Raw genomic sequence first — 14,729 nt, forward strand, 5'->3', positions numbered from 1 at the left:
GAGGTGGTCACACCGCAGCTGAAGGGACTTGAGGAAGGAAGGGAATGGGTGACCACCAGGCAGTCCAAGAGAAACAGGCAGGCAGTTCAGGGGCCTCTGGGGTCCCACTCGCAAATCGGTATTCCACTTTGGAGGCTGATGAGGGCACTAGTTCCTCCAGGGAGTGCAGACAGAACCAAGCTTCTGGCACCACAAGCAGCTTGTCTGTACGGGAGGGAAGGAAGAGAGAAAGAGCAATAGTAATAGGGGATTCTATAGTCAGGGGAACAGATCGGCGCTACTGTGGCCATCAACGTGACTCCAGGATGGTGTCTCCAGGAAGCCGGACAGGTGGCTGAGGTGGTGGTGAGAGAGCATTTTAGTGATAGTGACCACAAGATGGTGCAATTTAAGCTTGTTATGGACAAAGAGACAAGTTGCAAAAAAATGTTTTGGATTGGGGGAGAGCGGATTTTAGTAAAATAAAGCAGGATCTGGCCAAGGTAGGCTGGGAACAGCTACTTGTGGGGAAATCTACAGAGGAGCAGTGGGGGGCATTCAAAAAGGAATTGGGGAGGGTACAGGCTCAACATGTTCCTTCTAGGGTGATAGGAAGGAGTAACAAGTCCAGAGAACCATGGATGACCAGGGATATTCAGGATATGATGAGAAGGAAAAGAGAGGCTTTTAGCAAGTACAAGGGAAGCAAATCAGTGGAGGCATTAGTGGAGCATAGAAAGTGCAGGGTGGAGCTTAAGAAAGCAATTAGGAGAGCAAAGAGGGGATATGAGAAAGCTCTGGCTGGTAAAAGTAGGGAAAATCCCAAGATATTCTATAAGTATATCAATGGGAAGAGGATAACCAGGGAAAGAGTAGGGCCCATAAGGGACCAAGGGGGCAATCTATGGGTGGAGCCAGAGGACATCACTAGAGGGTTGAACGGATACTTCACATGCGTCTTCACCCAAGAGAATGAGGATGAAGGTATCAAACTCGGGGAGAGAGGGTGCGAGGTTCTTGAGCAAATTGATATAGGGAGTGACAAGGTGTTGACAGGCTTAAAAGTGGACAAATCTCCGGGTCCGGATGATTTGTGTCCCAGACTGCTGAGGGAGGCAAGGGATGAGATCGCAGGGGCTCTGACCCAAATTTTTAATTCCTCTCTGGGCACGGGGGAAGTGCCAGAGGACTGGAGAACAGCTAATGTGGTTCTGCTATTTAAGCAGGGTTGTAGAGATAAGCCAGGGAACTACAGGCCAGTGAGTCTCTCATCAGTGGTCAGGAAACTATTGGAGAAATTTCTGAAGGAGTGTATCTATCTCCACTTGGCGAGGCAAGGTTTGATCAGGGATAGTCAGCATGGCTTTGTCAGAGGGAGGTCAAGCCTAAAAAATTTGATTGAATTTTTTGAGGAGGTGACTAGGTGTGTAGGTGGGGGTAGTGCAGTTGATGTAGTTTATATGGATTTCAGCAAAGCCTTTGACAAGGTTCCAGATGAGAGACTTATAAAGAAGGCAAAGGCACATGGGAGACAGTTCTGTTGAAGGGTCATGAGGACTCGAAACGTCAACTCTTTTCTTCTCCGCCGATGCTGCCAGACCTGCTGAGTTTTTCCAGGTAATTCTGTTTTTGTTTGGGATACAGGGTAGTTTGATAAGGTGGATTCAAAATTGGCTTAGCTGTAGGAGGCAGACGGTGATGACAAAAGGATGCTTTGGTGACTGGGAGTCAGTGTCCAGTGGCGTACCACTGGGATCTCTGCTCGTTCCCTATTATTTGTCATTTATGTAAACAACATAGATGACTATGTGGTGGGTAGGTTTAGTAAGTTTGCGAATGACACAAAGATTGGCTGGGTGGTTAACTGTGAGGTTGAGTGTCTTGGGCTACAGGAAGATATAGATGGGATGGTCAAATGGGCAGATAAGTGGCAGATGGAATTTAACCCTGAAAAGTGTGAGGTGATACACTCTGGAAGGAGTAATTTGACAAGGAAGTATTCAATGAATGGCATGGCACTAGGAAGTTCTGAGGAACAAAGGGACCTTCTGAAGGCAGAGGAGCATGTTAGTGGGGTGGTGAAAAAGGCATATGGGACACTTGCCTTTATCAATCAAGGCATAGATTACAAAAGTAGGGAGGTCATGTTGGAGTTGTGTAGAACCTTGGTGAGGCCACAGCTGGAGTACTGTGTGCAGTTCTGGTTGCCACATTATGGGAAGGATGTGATTGCACTGGAGGGGGTGCAGAGGAGATTCACCAGGAAGTTGCCTGGGATGAAACATTTAAGTTTTGAAGAGAGGTTGGATAAACTTGGGTTGTTTTTGTTGGAGCAGAGAAGACTGATCACGGTGTACAAGATTATGAGGGGCATGGACAGGGTGGATAGGGAACAGCTGTTCCCCCTTAGTTGAAGGGGCAGTCACAAGGGGACATAAGTTCAAGGTGAGGGGCAGGAGGTTTAGGGGGGGATGTGAGGAAGAACTTTTTTACCCAGAGGGTGGTAATGGTCTAGAATGCACTGCCTGGGAGGGTGGTGGAGGCAGTTTGTCTCACATCTTTTAAAAAGTACCTGGATGAGCATTTGGCACGTCATAACGTTCAAGGCTTTGGGCCAAATGCTGGTAAATGCGATTACGTAGGTAGGTAGGTAGGTCAGGTGTTTCTCACGTGTCGGCGCAGACTTAATGGACCTCTTTTGCACTGTGAGATTCTGTGATTTAATTTAAAATATGTCAACAAATTACAACATTATTACTCTTGATACTTACTATCATATCAAATTCCTTTTCTAAGGATTTTACAATACAGGTATTGCTTTCGATCATTGTCGCCATCTTGGTTCAAAGGTCCTGTGGATAAATAGAGCAAATGATCAAACATTTGTGATGACCACAGCTGACGTTATTGCTGAGCAAGCCAGACTCCTGAGTGAAGTCTGTCTTGTTGATCATAAACACTTTTTTTAAATTGTGAAAACAAGGAGGAAGAACTACTGACCTCAAAAGCATAGAATGCCAGTAACACCTTTATAATAAATCTTTTATTTTCTTAAAATTCTAAAGAAAACTTAAGCACGCAAGATGAAAGTTACACAGTTAAGACAGTCTTAACAGAACTCTCCCCAAAAAACATGTTTGGTTAAAAGTACACAATTAAATACCTTTTAGATTTTTTAACCATAAAAATGGAGTAAATATTACCCAAGTCAAGGAATTGTTATCACTTTAATAAAGGTACACCTCACGGCTTTTCTCAGACACTTCTACTCTGATGTGGAATTCCAAAAGGGGGTTCAGGAACAAACTGTTTCCTCAAACAAAGGCTATCCTGGCTTAGCACTAAGTTGCTTTCTTCAATTTAAATCTTTCACAGCTTTTCAGCACTCCAGCACATATAAGCTGTCTTAAGTGGGCATCCCCCCACATCAACTCTCTACAGTTAAACAACCCTCTCCTTAAATATCTTTTTCCCCTTTTGTCTCAGGTTCCATTGTCCTCAAACACCTTTTTGAAACTCAACTTCGCCAAATATAAAAATCTTTCATGTTTTCAATTTGGCCTCTACTTTTGGGTCACAAAATTTAATATACCTTCCCCTGTTTACTCATGGAACCCCTGTAAGATGTTCCCGCTCACCTCTCAACTCCCTTTTGAAATTCAACAGTGGGAAAAACCAATTTCTCAAGTTATCTCAATGCAAATTTCAGATCCAACCTATTTACTTGTAATTCAAACCCACCATAACTTCTCATTACAAATGCACAAACCTAACACCTTTAACTTTCCATCTCTTAGGACTCACAGACAACCCGTCTCTGGTAAACAACCCCCTGTTTAATTTACTCTGGACACACACCCACAGCTTTCAACACAGACAACATAATCACAAAAATAAAAATATACATCTATCATCACACATATAATACAGTATATTGAGAGTTCATAGATTCACAGTCACAGGGTTTGTATCTGCCACCGTCCCACTGACAATGACGACACTGCTGCTGGTACCATTAACGCTATCTATATAGAGAAAAACGTTGTAAAATTTCCAAAGGCATTTCACAGGAACACTATTAAATAAAATATGACACTTAGCTACAAGAAGAGATATTAGATTAGATTACCAAAAGCTTGGTTTAAGAAGGGATTGGCAACCTATCAGACGCGTGGCAGATGATTTTGAGTAGCGCTCACACTGCTCAGCCAACTAAGGTCACGAAAAGTTCTAAATCTAATATTTTATCACTTACTTATCCCAAGAAGGTCTGTTACATTTTTTTATCAATGTATAGAATTTAAATAGTAAATGCTTGAATTTTATTCATTACTGGGATATCTAAGTCCCGATTTGCTGCTTATATCAGTAGCACAATATGGAACTGTGTTTGATGTTGTGTGTGCCATCTGTCCTGATTTTTTTTTTACCATAAATTGAGGGCCACATTTGATGAAACATCAGCTCCTAAGAAAGCAAAGTTAGATGTCTGTTCATTTCAGCCTTATTGGACAGATGAGTTATTTAAAAGAAGGACCGTACTGTCTGTGCTTTCTGTTGTGAAAATGTTGTTTGCTGCACATCAAATGCTCAACGACATTTTCAAATGAAGCACAAATAAACCCTTCTTGACGAAGCGGAATTGTGGATATCAAAAGTTTAAAGATCTGCAGAGTGCACTTCAAGCTACTGAGAGGGATGATGGGGCCTCTGTTCTGACCTGCTGGACGTCCCTGCAGCGAAATTTAACTGTATGAAGAAAATTGCATTCACAATTCTTTCAGTATTTGGATCCACACACCTGTGTGAACAGGTATTTTCACACGTGAAGTCAGTCCTCTGTCCCTCTCAGAGCCGGCTAATAACTGATCACTCAGAAGCCGTGTGTGGCTTAAAGTATCTGAATGCATGCTGTACATTGGAAAACTGAGCAAGGGCAAGGATCACACTAAACAGCAAAGATCTGCATTTTAATTTAATTTTAAAATGGAGCTTCTTTAGCATTTTAAAAACCTTATTTACTTGACATAAAACAATAGCTTAATTATATACAGTGAGCTTATAAACGTTAAATTCATTATTGGCACACAAAACCCAGGTTGAATAAATGAAGACTTCGCACACCACTTTTGAGCAGTTACTGACTGCTGGTCTAAGAGGTAGGTTTTAAGGAATGTCTTTGTAATGAACTTCATGTACCGGAGAGGTTTCTTACTTGAAGCAGATAACTATTGCAGAGGGCTCGTTTAGAAGCTACATGCTTGAACCAAGTCCATGACTTGAAAGCTCCGCCCCCAAGATTAGCCACACTTAGGGCTCATACGTCGAGCTCAACTTCTGTTGACCCCTAAAGGCAGTAGGAAAGGTTATACCTACAGTCACTACATTTTCTCCCCTTTAGTATTTTTTACATTTCCTATTTACAAAGAATACTTAACCCACAACATTTATATATATATACACAGGTCATGTGATTAAAGATTAAGACTTTGAGGTAGTTTTCTAATTCGATTAGAGTGATGTAACTATCACTTGAGATTCTCCCACTGGATCGACATGATCGGGAACTGCAGCGGCAGGGACAGCCTTAGACAGTGGCAGTTCAGGATTAGGTAATTCAGAGACATCAGGTATGTCTATTGTAAATCAATCTGTCACCTCAGGGATTAAAGATTCGACATCAATTACAGGTGGAATAGCTGGTTGTCGGAATGTTTCTCTACTTCTTAGATGATCCACATGTTTTCGAACAATCCAGTCTTCCACTTGGAACGACAAAGGTCCTGTTTCAGAGACGATTATACCTGGAACCCGACTCAAGTTTTCATGCAGAATTTTGGAAATGGACTATCTCCCACAGTAAATCTTTGAGCTTTGCTAGGAATATCATGGTTCATTTTCTGACTACTCTGGTTATTCTCTACTTCCACTCTTAAGTTTGCAACACCACATTTAACCTCGTACGAAGGCGGCATTTCATCAGTAATTCAGACAATGTTGAACCTGTATTGCATGAGGAGTCATACGATAAAAGCAGGTAGAAAACTTGAAATTTGAGTTTCTGAAGTGCCCTAGGATAACTTCTTCATTCCTGATTTGAAAGTTTGCACTGTTCTTTCAGCTAACCCATTTGATGAGGGTTGATATGCTTAATTTCATTTAAACTAAAGAGCCTCAAATTCTGCACTAGAAGACAGTACCATCATCCAAAATAATGACTTCCAGTAGGTCATGTATACTAAAATACTGGCGCAGCTTTCAGTAGTTGCACACAATAATCAGTAATCTAACTTCATGTGCATTAAGTGGATGGATGTGTATTGATGATCAATAAAGACATGGTACCTAAAAATGGACTATATAGTCTGTACGTATTCTAACCCAGGGTCAACCAGGCCACTCCCATGGATAGAGTGGAGCTGAAACGGGCAACTTCTGTTGTTGCGGACACTGGAGATAGTGTTTAACCATTCTTTCTAGATCACGGTCTATACCTGGCCACCAGACATAGCTTCGTGCAAGCATCATCTTCATCTTCCAAATGCCTGGATACACACCATGAAGTTCTGTCAAGAGTGGTTCTCTTCCTTGTGAAGGGACGACAACTCTCGATCCCCACAACAGGTTTCCATCTTGACAACTTAACTCTGTTTTACAGACATGGAACGGTCTTATCTCTTAAGACACTGGTGAATTGAGCCATCCTTGCAATACCTGGTCTCGGACTATTGACAAAATCGGGTCCCTGTTTGTCCAATTCTTTATTTGCTTCACATAGACTGGTGAAGGGTCCAAGAAATTTAATACAAGTGCAACTTTCTGTGGCACTGGAGCATGTACAATACTATCTGGTAAAGGAAGAAGACTGCATGTGTCTGCATTTGCAATGTGCACACCAGGACAGTGCATGAAGGTGTACTCATACACAGAAAAATCAAAGCCCACCATTGAATTCTGGCTGAGGCTATCAGCAGAATTGCTTTGTCTTCACTAAATAAACCCATTAGTGACTTATGATCGGACAGTTTGGTAAAATGTCGACCGTGCAAATACTGATGGCATTCCTTGACTCCAAATATTACAGATAAACCTACTTTCTCAAGTTGTGAATAACCCTTTTCAGCTGCAGAGAGGGCTCTGGAGACACAGCCTTATGGTCTCTTGAAACCATCTTGGAACACAGCTCCCACACTAAGGAGATGCATCACAGGTTAATATTAATTCTTTTGATAGGCCATAATGTACTATTAGACATGAGGAGTGTAATAGCTTCTTGACTTTTATGAAGGCTTCTTGTTGTGCCTTGCATGTCCAACGATGGTTTGTTTCCAATAATAAGTGTAAAGCGACTAACACTGTTGACAAGTTTGGCAAGAAGTAACTGTAATAAGTTATCGTGCCCAAAAAAGATTCAAGCTCAGTGACACTGGTAGGCGAGGGCTCCTCCTGACTGCCCTTACTTTCTCCTCTACTGGATGCAACCCCTGGACATCCACTCAATGACCTAATGAAGTGATTTCAGTCGCTTGGAAAGTACACTTCTCTTTCTTCAATCATAAACCAGCTTCCAAAAATCTTCTAGAAACCGCTTCTAGGTTGGCCAAATGTTTGGCTTCTGTTGATCATGTCATCAGGACTTCATCCAGATATACTACTACTTGGGGAAGTCCTTGCAATAGGATTTCCATGGTCCTTTGGAAGATTGCACAGGCAGATGATATACATGCCTACCCTTCGGTGTATTAATGCAAGCCCTTGTGTGTGTTGATGATTACATACCCTCCAGCTGTTGGTATGCACGGCTCATGTCCAGTTTGGTGTAGGATTTTCCTCCAGCTAGCTTAGCGTACAAATCTTCTATCCTCAGGATAGGATACTTATCCAGTTTAGCAGCCTTGCTCAGTTAATTTGTAGTCTCCGCAAATGCGAATAGTTTGATCTGGTTTCATCACAGGGCTAAGGGCATTGCCTGTTCCAAAAAGTGGACTGGCTGGATGATGCCTAGCTTCTTTAAGTGGTACAATTCTGCATCCACCTTCTCCTTTAGGGCATAAGGCCCAAGTCTGGCTGTAAGGAACTGGAGTGTCACCTCTGGATCTACATATATTTTTGCTTGCAAGCCTTTTATCTTTCCCAGTTCACCACGAAATACACTGTCGTACTTCCTTAACAGCTCAGGAATTCTTCCTGTTCGCATTTGAAATATTTCTGACCAGTTGAGCTTAATTTCTTTTAACCAGTTGTAGCCTAGAAGACTAGATCCTTCACCTGTTACAATGATCACTGGAAGCTGGGCTGTCTGTTGCCTATAAGACACAGGTATTGTGGCGATTTGTGGCCCTTTACCTGTATTGACACTCCAGTGTATGCCTTCAATTGAGTCATGGCTTGCTCCAGCTTTAGTGGCTGGGAAATTTCACTTAGGTAATTAAATGTGTTCTCCCACAACTATGGTCGAAGTTCCCGTGTTGACCTCCATGACTAGAGGCTTCCCATTCACTTGAAGGTTGACGGCTATTGGTTCAGTTTTTACTGCTTTGACATTGTATAGGGAATAGATATCAATATCAGCAGGTTCTGGTTCTGTTATATTGTGCACTACAATCATCTTTATCTGCTGTCTGATTGGCCTTTTCAATTGCATTATTACATGCCCTTTTTTGTGGCAGTAATGGCATTCTGCCTCCTTAAATCTGCAGGCTTCTGGTACGTGGTTACCCCCACATCATCAACAGATTAATTTCTAATTCGCTACTGAGATGTTTCCACTATGTCTTTTCATTTTTCGAGCAGCAGAGACTGTCTTCTGCTTCACAGCTGTCTCTCTGGTTTCTGTGCCACACCTGGTGGTAGGTTCCCACCCCAACTGAAGAACGGCGCCATGTTGCACACTGTAAAGCCCGTGAGTCCCTCTCAGCATTTTTCATTGTGAGCGCTATTTCCATGGCGCGTGTCAAATCAATATTAACTTCTGCAAGTACACGGTGCTGAATGGCGTTGTCTCGAATACCACAAACCAACCAGTCCTGCAACATGCACTGAGTGTTTCTCCGAAGTCGCAGTACTCAGTCAACTGTTTTAACTTCACTATATAAATTGCGATGGACTCTGAGGGCCCTTCCTTTGTAGTTAAACTTAAATCTCTGCATAATTACTGATGGCTTTGGATCAAAATGCATCTTCACGAGGTTTACCAATTTGTTAGATGATTTAGAATTGGGTGCACTTGGGGCCATCAGACTGTGGATGAGGTTATGTGTCTTGCTACCACAGACACTTAAAAGAATTGCTTTCTGTTTCTCCTCCACTGTTATTTCATTCACCACAAAATAAAAACCTGGGCGCTCTCTGTACTGGATCCAGTCTTCCATGGACGAATCATAAGGGTCAATTCTGCCGTTGTTGGCAATACCAACATTTGCTGCCCATCCTAACTGCCCTTGAACTTGCTTGCTAGGCCATTTTAGAGGGCAGTTAAGAGTCAACTACATTGCTGTGGGCCTGGAGTCACAGGTAGGCCAGATGGCAGTTTTCCTTCCTTAAAAGGGCATTGAAGAACCAAATGGTTTTTCAACAATAATCGATGATAGTTGTCATGGACACCGTTACGGAAACTAGTTTCTAATTCCAGGCATTATTAAGTGAATTTAAATTCCACCTACATCTTGTGTGGTAGGATTTGAACTCATGCCCCCAGAGCATTAGCCTAGGTCTCTGGATTACTAGTCATGCATATACTACTGAGCCACCGTCCCCGCTGTGGAATCAAGAAGCCCTAGCAAATTTGAAGGCAATGGAACCGGAGGATAGCTTGCCACTGGTTAGAATCAAACCTAGCACAAAGGAAGATGGTTGCAGCTGTCAGCTCAGCCCCAGGAGGTCGCTGCAGGAGTCCCTCAGGATAGCATCCTAGGTCCAACCAAATCCAGTTGCTTCATAAATGACCTTTCCTCCATCACAAGGTCAGAAACGGGCATGTTCGCTGATGATTTCACAGTATTAAGTACAATACCATTCACCACTCCTTAAATACTGAAGCACTCTGTGCCTGCATACGTCAAGACCTAGAAAACATTGAGGCTTGGACTAATGTGTGGCAAGAATTAATTAGGAGCTGGAGTCATTCAGCCCCTCAAGCCTGCTCCACTATTTAACAAGCACGAATGTTACTTGCCACTTAAGTGCCAGGCAATGGCCATCTCCAACAAATGAGAATTTAACCATCTCCACTGGACGTTCAATGATACTGCCAAAGCAGAATTCCTCACCATCAATGTCATGGAGGTTACCACTGGCCAAAAACTTAACTGAACCGGCCACATAAGTACTGTGGCCATAAGGGTAGGTCAGAGCTGGGAATTCTGAAGCTTTTGAATCCCCAAAGGCTGCTACATCTACAAGGTAGAACTCAGGAGTGTGATGGAATACTCTCCACTTTCCTGGTTGATTGCAGCTCCAACAGCACGCAAGAAACTAGACACCATTCAGGACACAGCATCTCTTGGTCAGCACCCCATCCACCACCTTAAACATTCATTCGCCTACCACTAGTACACAATGCTGTTACAGTGCACCATCTACAAGATGCATTGCAGCAACTCACTAAGTCTCTTCCTTCAACATCCTCTACCACCGAGAAGAACGAGGGCAGCAGAGAGCAGATGCATCAGAACACAAACACCAAATTTCCCTCCAAGTCACACACCATCTTGACTTGGAACTACACTGCCGTTCTTTCACTGTCGCTGCGTCAAAATGCTGGAAGTCCCTCCCTAACGGTGCCATGGATGTATCTATACTACATGGATTGCAGCAGTTCAAGAAGGCGGCTCACCACCACCACCACCTTCTCAAGGATAATTAGGGATGGGCAACAAACGATGGCCCAGCCAGTAACACTCACGTCATATGAATGAATGAAATAAAATCATTGGCACGATGATTAACAGAGTAGATAAAGGGAAACTGGTGGATATCGTATAGTTAGATTTTCAGAAAGCTTCTGATAAGGTCCCACACAAGAGGTTAGTAAACAAAATTAGAGCACCTGGAATTGGACAGAATATACAGGCATGGATTGAGAACTGGTTAACGGATGGAAAACGAAGAGCAGGAATAAATGAGTCATTTTCAGGTTGGCAGGCTGTGATTAGTGGGGTACAACAAGGATCAGTGCTTGGGCCCAAGCTATTCACAATCTATACAACAATTTGAATGTGGGGATTAAAGGTAATATTTCCAAGTTTTCAGATGACAAAACTAGGTGGAAGTGCCAGTTGTGAGGAGGATACAAAGATGCTTCAAGGGGGCTTGGAGAGGCTAAGCGAGTGAGCAAAAAATTGGCAGATGGAATACAATGTGGAGAAATGTGGGGTTACCCTCTTTGGTAGGAAAAACAGAAAAAAAGAGTATTTCTTAAAATGGTGAGAGGCTGGGAAATGTTGAATTTCAAAGAGACTTGGACGTCCTTGTTCATGAGTTTCTGAAAGCTAACATTCAGTATAGCAAGCAATTAAGGTGGCAAATGGTATGTTGGCCTTTATTACAAGAGGATTTGAGAATAGGAGTAAAGATGTCTTCCTGCAATTACATAGAGCCTTGGTGAGATCACATCTGGAGTATTGTGTGCAGTTTTAGTCTCCTTATTGAAGGAAAAACATGCTTGCCACAGAAGGAGTGCAATGAAGGTTCACTAAATTAATAACATAAAAGCAAAATGCTATGGATGCTGGAAATTCAAAACAAAAATTAATTCCTGGGGTGGAGGGATTGTCCTTTGAGGAATGATTAAATAGGCTGGGCCTTAATTCTCTGAAGTTTAGAAGAATGAGGTGATCTCATGAAAACATATTCTTACAAGGTTCGATTTAGGTAGATGCAGGAAGGATGTTTCCCCTGTGTCTAGAACCAGGAAATTATAGGCAACAAGCAGATCAGCCATTATTTTAATCAAAGGATGGAGCAAGCTCAGGGGCTGAATGATCTACTCCTGTTCCTAATTCAGATGATCATATGTATATTAATATGGACATAAAAAGACCTGGTGTGTTATTTTGAAGAGCAGAGAAGACCTAACCAATATATCTCCCTCAACCAACATCAGCTACAACAGTGGCATCTATCTGGCTATGTGGAAAATTGCCCAGGTGTATCATGTACACAAAAAGGACAAATCCAACCCGGCCAATTACCAGCCCATCAGTCTACTCTCGATCATCAGTAAAGTAATGGAAGGGGTCAGTGTTATCAAGTGGCGTTTGCTTAGTGATAACCTGCTCACTGACGCTCAGTTTGGGTTCTGCCAGGAACATTCAGCTCCTGAGCTCATTACAGCTTTGGTTCAAACATAGACAGATGAGCTGAACTCCAGAGGTGAGGTGAGAGTGACTGCCCTTGATATTAAGGCAGCATTTGACTGAATGTGGCATCAAGGTGCACTAGCAAGACTGGAGTCAATGGGAATCAGGGGGAAAACTCTCCTTTGTGCTAGGTATGAATCCAACCAGTGGAGGATGGTCGTGGTTGTTGGGGGTCAGTCATCTCAGCTTCAGGACATCACTGTAGGAGTTCCTCAGGGTAGTGGTCCTCAGCCCCAGCACATTCATCAATGACCTTCCTTCCATAATGAGGTCAGAAGTGGGGATATTCACTGATGATTACATAATGTTTGGCACCATTCGTGATTCCTCAGATACTGAAGCAGTCCATGTCCAAATGCAGGCTTGTGCTGACAAGTGGCAAGTTTCATTAATGCCACACAAGTGCCAGGCAATGACCATCTCCAACAAGAGAGAATCTAACCATCGCCCCTTAACATTCAATGGTATTACCATCACTGACTCCCCCACTATCAACTTCCATTGATTAGAAACTGAACTGGACTAGCCACTGTGGCTACAAGAGCAGGTCAGAGGCTAGGAATCCTGAGACAAATAACTCACCTCCTGATTCCCCAAAGCATGTCCACCATCTACATGGCACAAGTCAGGAGTGTGATGGAATACTCCCCACTTGCCTGGATGAGTGCAGCTCCCACAACACTAAAGAAGCTTGACAACATCCAGGACAAAGCAGCGCACTTGATTGGCACCACATCCACAACATTCACTCCCTCCACCACCGACGCACAGTAGCAGTAGTGTGTACCATTTACAAGTGCGCTGCAGGAATTCACCAAGGCTCCTTAGACAGCACCTTCCAAACCCATGACTACTACCATCTGGATGGACAAGGGCAGCAGATAGGTGGGAACAACACCACCTGAAGGCTTCCCTCCAAGTCACTCACCATCCTGATTTGGAAATATATCACCGCTCCTTCACTGGCGCTGGATCAAAATCCTGGAACTCCCTTCCTAACAGCACTTTGGATGTACCTACATCACACAGACCTCAGCAGTTCAAGAAGGCAGCTCACCACCACTTTCTCAAGGGCAACTAGGGATGGGCAATCAATGTTGGCCAGCCAGCGAAGCCCACATCCCATGAATGAATAAAAAAAAAGGACAAAGCAACCCCCTTAATTGGCACCCCTTCCACAAACATTCACTCCCTCCACCACTGATGCACAATGGCAGCAGTATGTACCGTCTATAAGATGCACTACAGAAACTCACCAAGGCTCCTTAGGCAGCACCTTCCAAATCCATGACCTCTACCATCCCGAAGGACAAGGGCAGCAGATACATGGGGACACCACAACCCACAAGTTCCCCTCTAAGTCACTTACCATCCTGACTTGGAGATAGATCACCGGGTCAAAGTGCTGGAACTCCCTCCCTAATAGCACTGTGAGTGCCTACACCACAGGTACTGCAGCAGTTCAAGCCACCATCTTCTCGAGGGCAGTTAGGGATAGGCAATAAATGCTGGCCTAGCTAGCAACACCCACATCCCATAAAATGAACAAAAAACACAATTTATTTAATTGCCTTATGTGGGACCTTGCTGCGCACAAATTGGCTGCTGCATTTGCTCCAAATCAGCAGTAACCACACTTTCAAAGAGGGCTGTCGTTGGCCTCGACTCAATGGGCTGTATGACCTCCTTCTGTGCCACAATGACTCTATTGGCTACAAAATTGCTTTTTGAAGGAAAGGGGGGGGGGGGTCCCGAGGACCTGAAAGACACTATATAAATGCAAGCAGAAAAATGTGCATTTATATAAGCATCTAAAGCACTTTGCAGCCAACCAGGTCCAATTGAAGTACGCTCACTGTTGTAATGTGAGGAATTGCTTGCTGTTCCGGACTGGAATCATTGACTCAGGAGGCTTGGTGTTGCTGGTTGCTATGGAAACCCAGCTCACGCCTGAGGCCTAGGAGTAAAAAGTGAGTTGGATCTTCCACTAAATGCTGAAATAAAAAACTGCAGCCCCTCTCTCATGGCACCACAAGGACCCGGTTTTGGCTGCACAGAGGTCCGGCCCAGATTACTCACCGCCTCTGAGGCCCTGGCCTCTTAACAATCCCCGCCGCCGCCTATCCTACCGAAGCCGCCCCCTCCTCCGCCTGGTCGCTGCGCATGCTCACTTGCCGGCAGACGGGTCAACTATTGTTACGCCTGCGCATGTGTTGCCAAACCTGCCCGCAGGCGCACGCGCGTTGTGCTCGGGACTGAAGCAAGCGCGGTGCGCTCGGGACTGACCCACGCGCATGCGCGTTAAATGCCCTGGACGCACGCCTCTCCCGGATTGGCATGAGCATGCGCGACCTGCACTTGTCATGTCAACCTGTGAATGCAGTGATGCCA

At 43.9% G+C, this 14,729-nt stretch overlaps 1 protein-coding gene across 3 annotated transcripts in view; it reads right to left on the minus strand.

Moving 5' to 3' along the window:
* c14h20orf96 (chromosome 14 C20orf96 homolog) overlaps nucleotides 1-14,498 on the minus strand; it is a 49,772-nt gene extending 35,274 nt beyond the window's left edge. For 2 of the 3 annotated variants that reach the window (XM_041204904.1, XM_041204902.1), the window contains exons 1-2: nucleotides 14,418-14,498; nucleotides 2,751-2,831 (exon numbers count right to left, since the gene is read on the minus strand). In XM_041204904.1, coding sequence (XP_041060838.1) covers nucleotides 2,751-2,816 — 66 coding nt within the window. In that variant the 5' untranslated portion in view covers nucleotides 2,817-2,831; nucleotides 14,418-14,498. Of the gene's footprint in view, nucleotides 1-2,551; nucleotides 2,580-2,750; nucleotides 2,832-14,417 lie in introns of those variants that run through there. The other variant, XM_041204903.1, reaches the window with a different exon arrangement.
* Between the last annotated feature and the right edge of the window lie 231 nt (nucleotides 14,499-14,729).

Source organism: Carcharodon carcharias, chromosome 14 (genome assembly GCF_017639515.1).
Source record: "Carcharodon carcharias isolate sCarCar2 chromosome 14, sCarCar2.pri, whole genome shotgun sequence".
In the NCBI taxonomy this organism is placed as follows: domain Eukaryota; kingdom Metazoa; phylum Chordata; class Chondrichthyes; order Lamniformes; family Lamnidae; genus Carcharodon; species Carcharodon carcharias.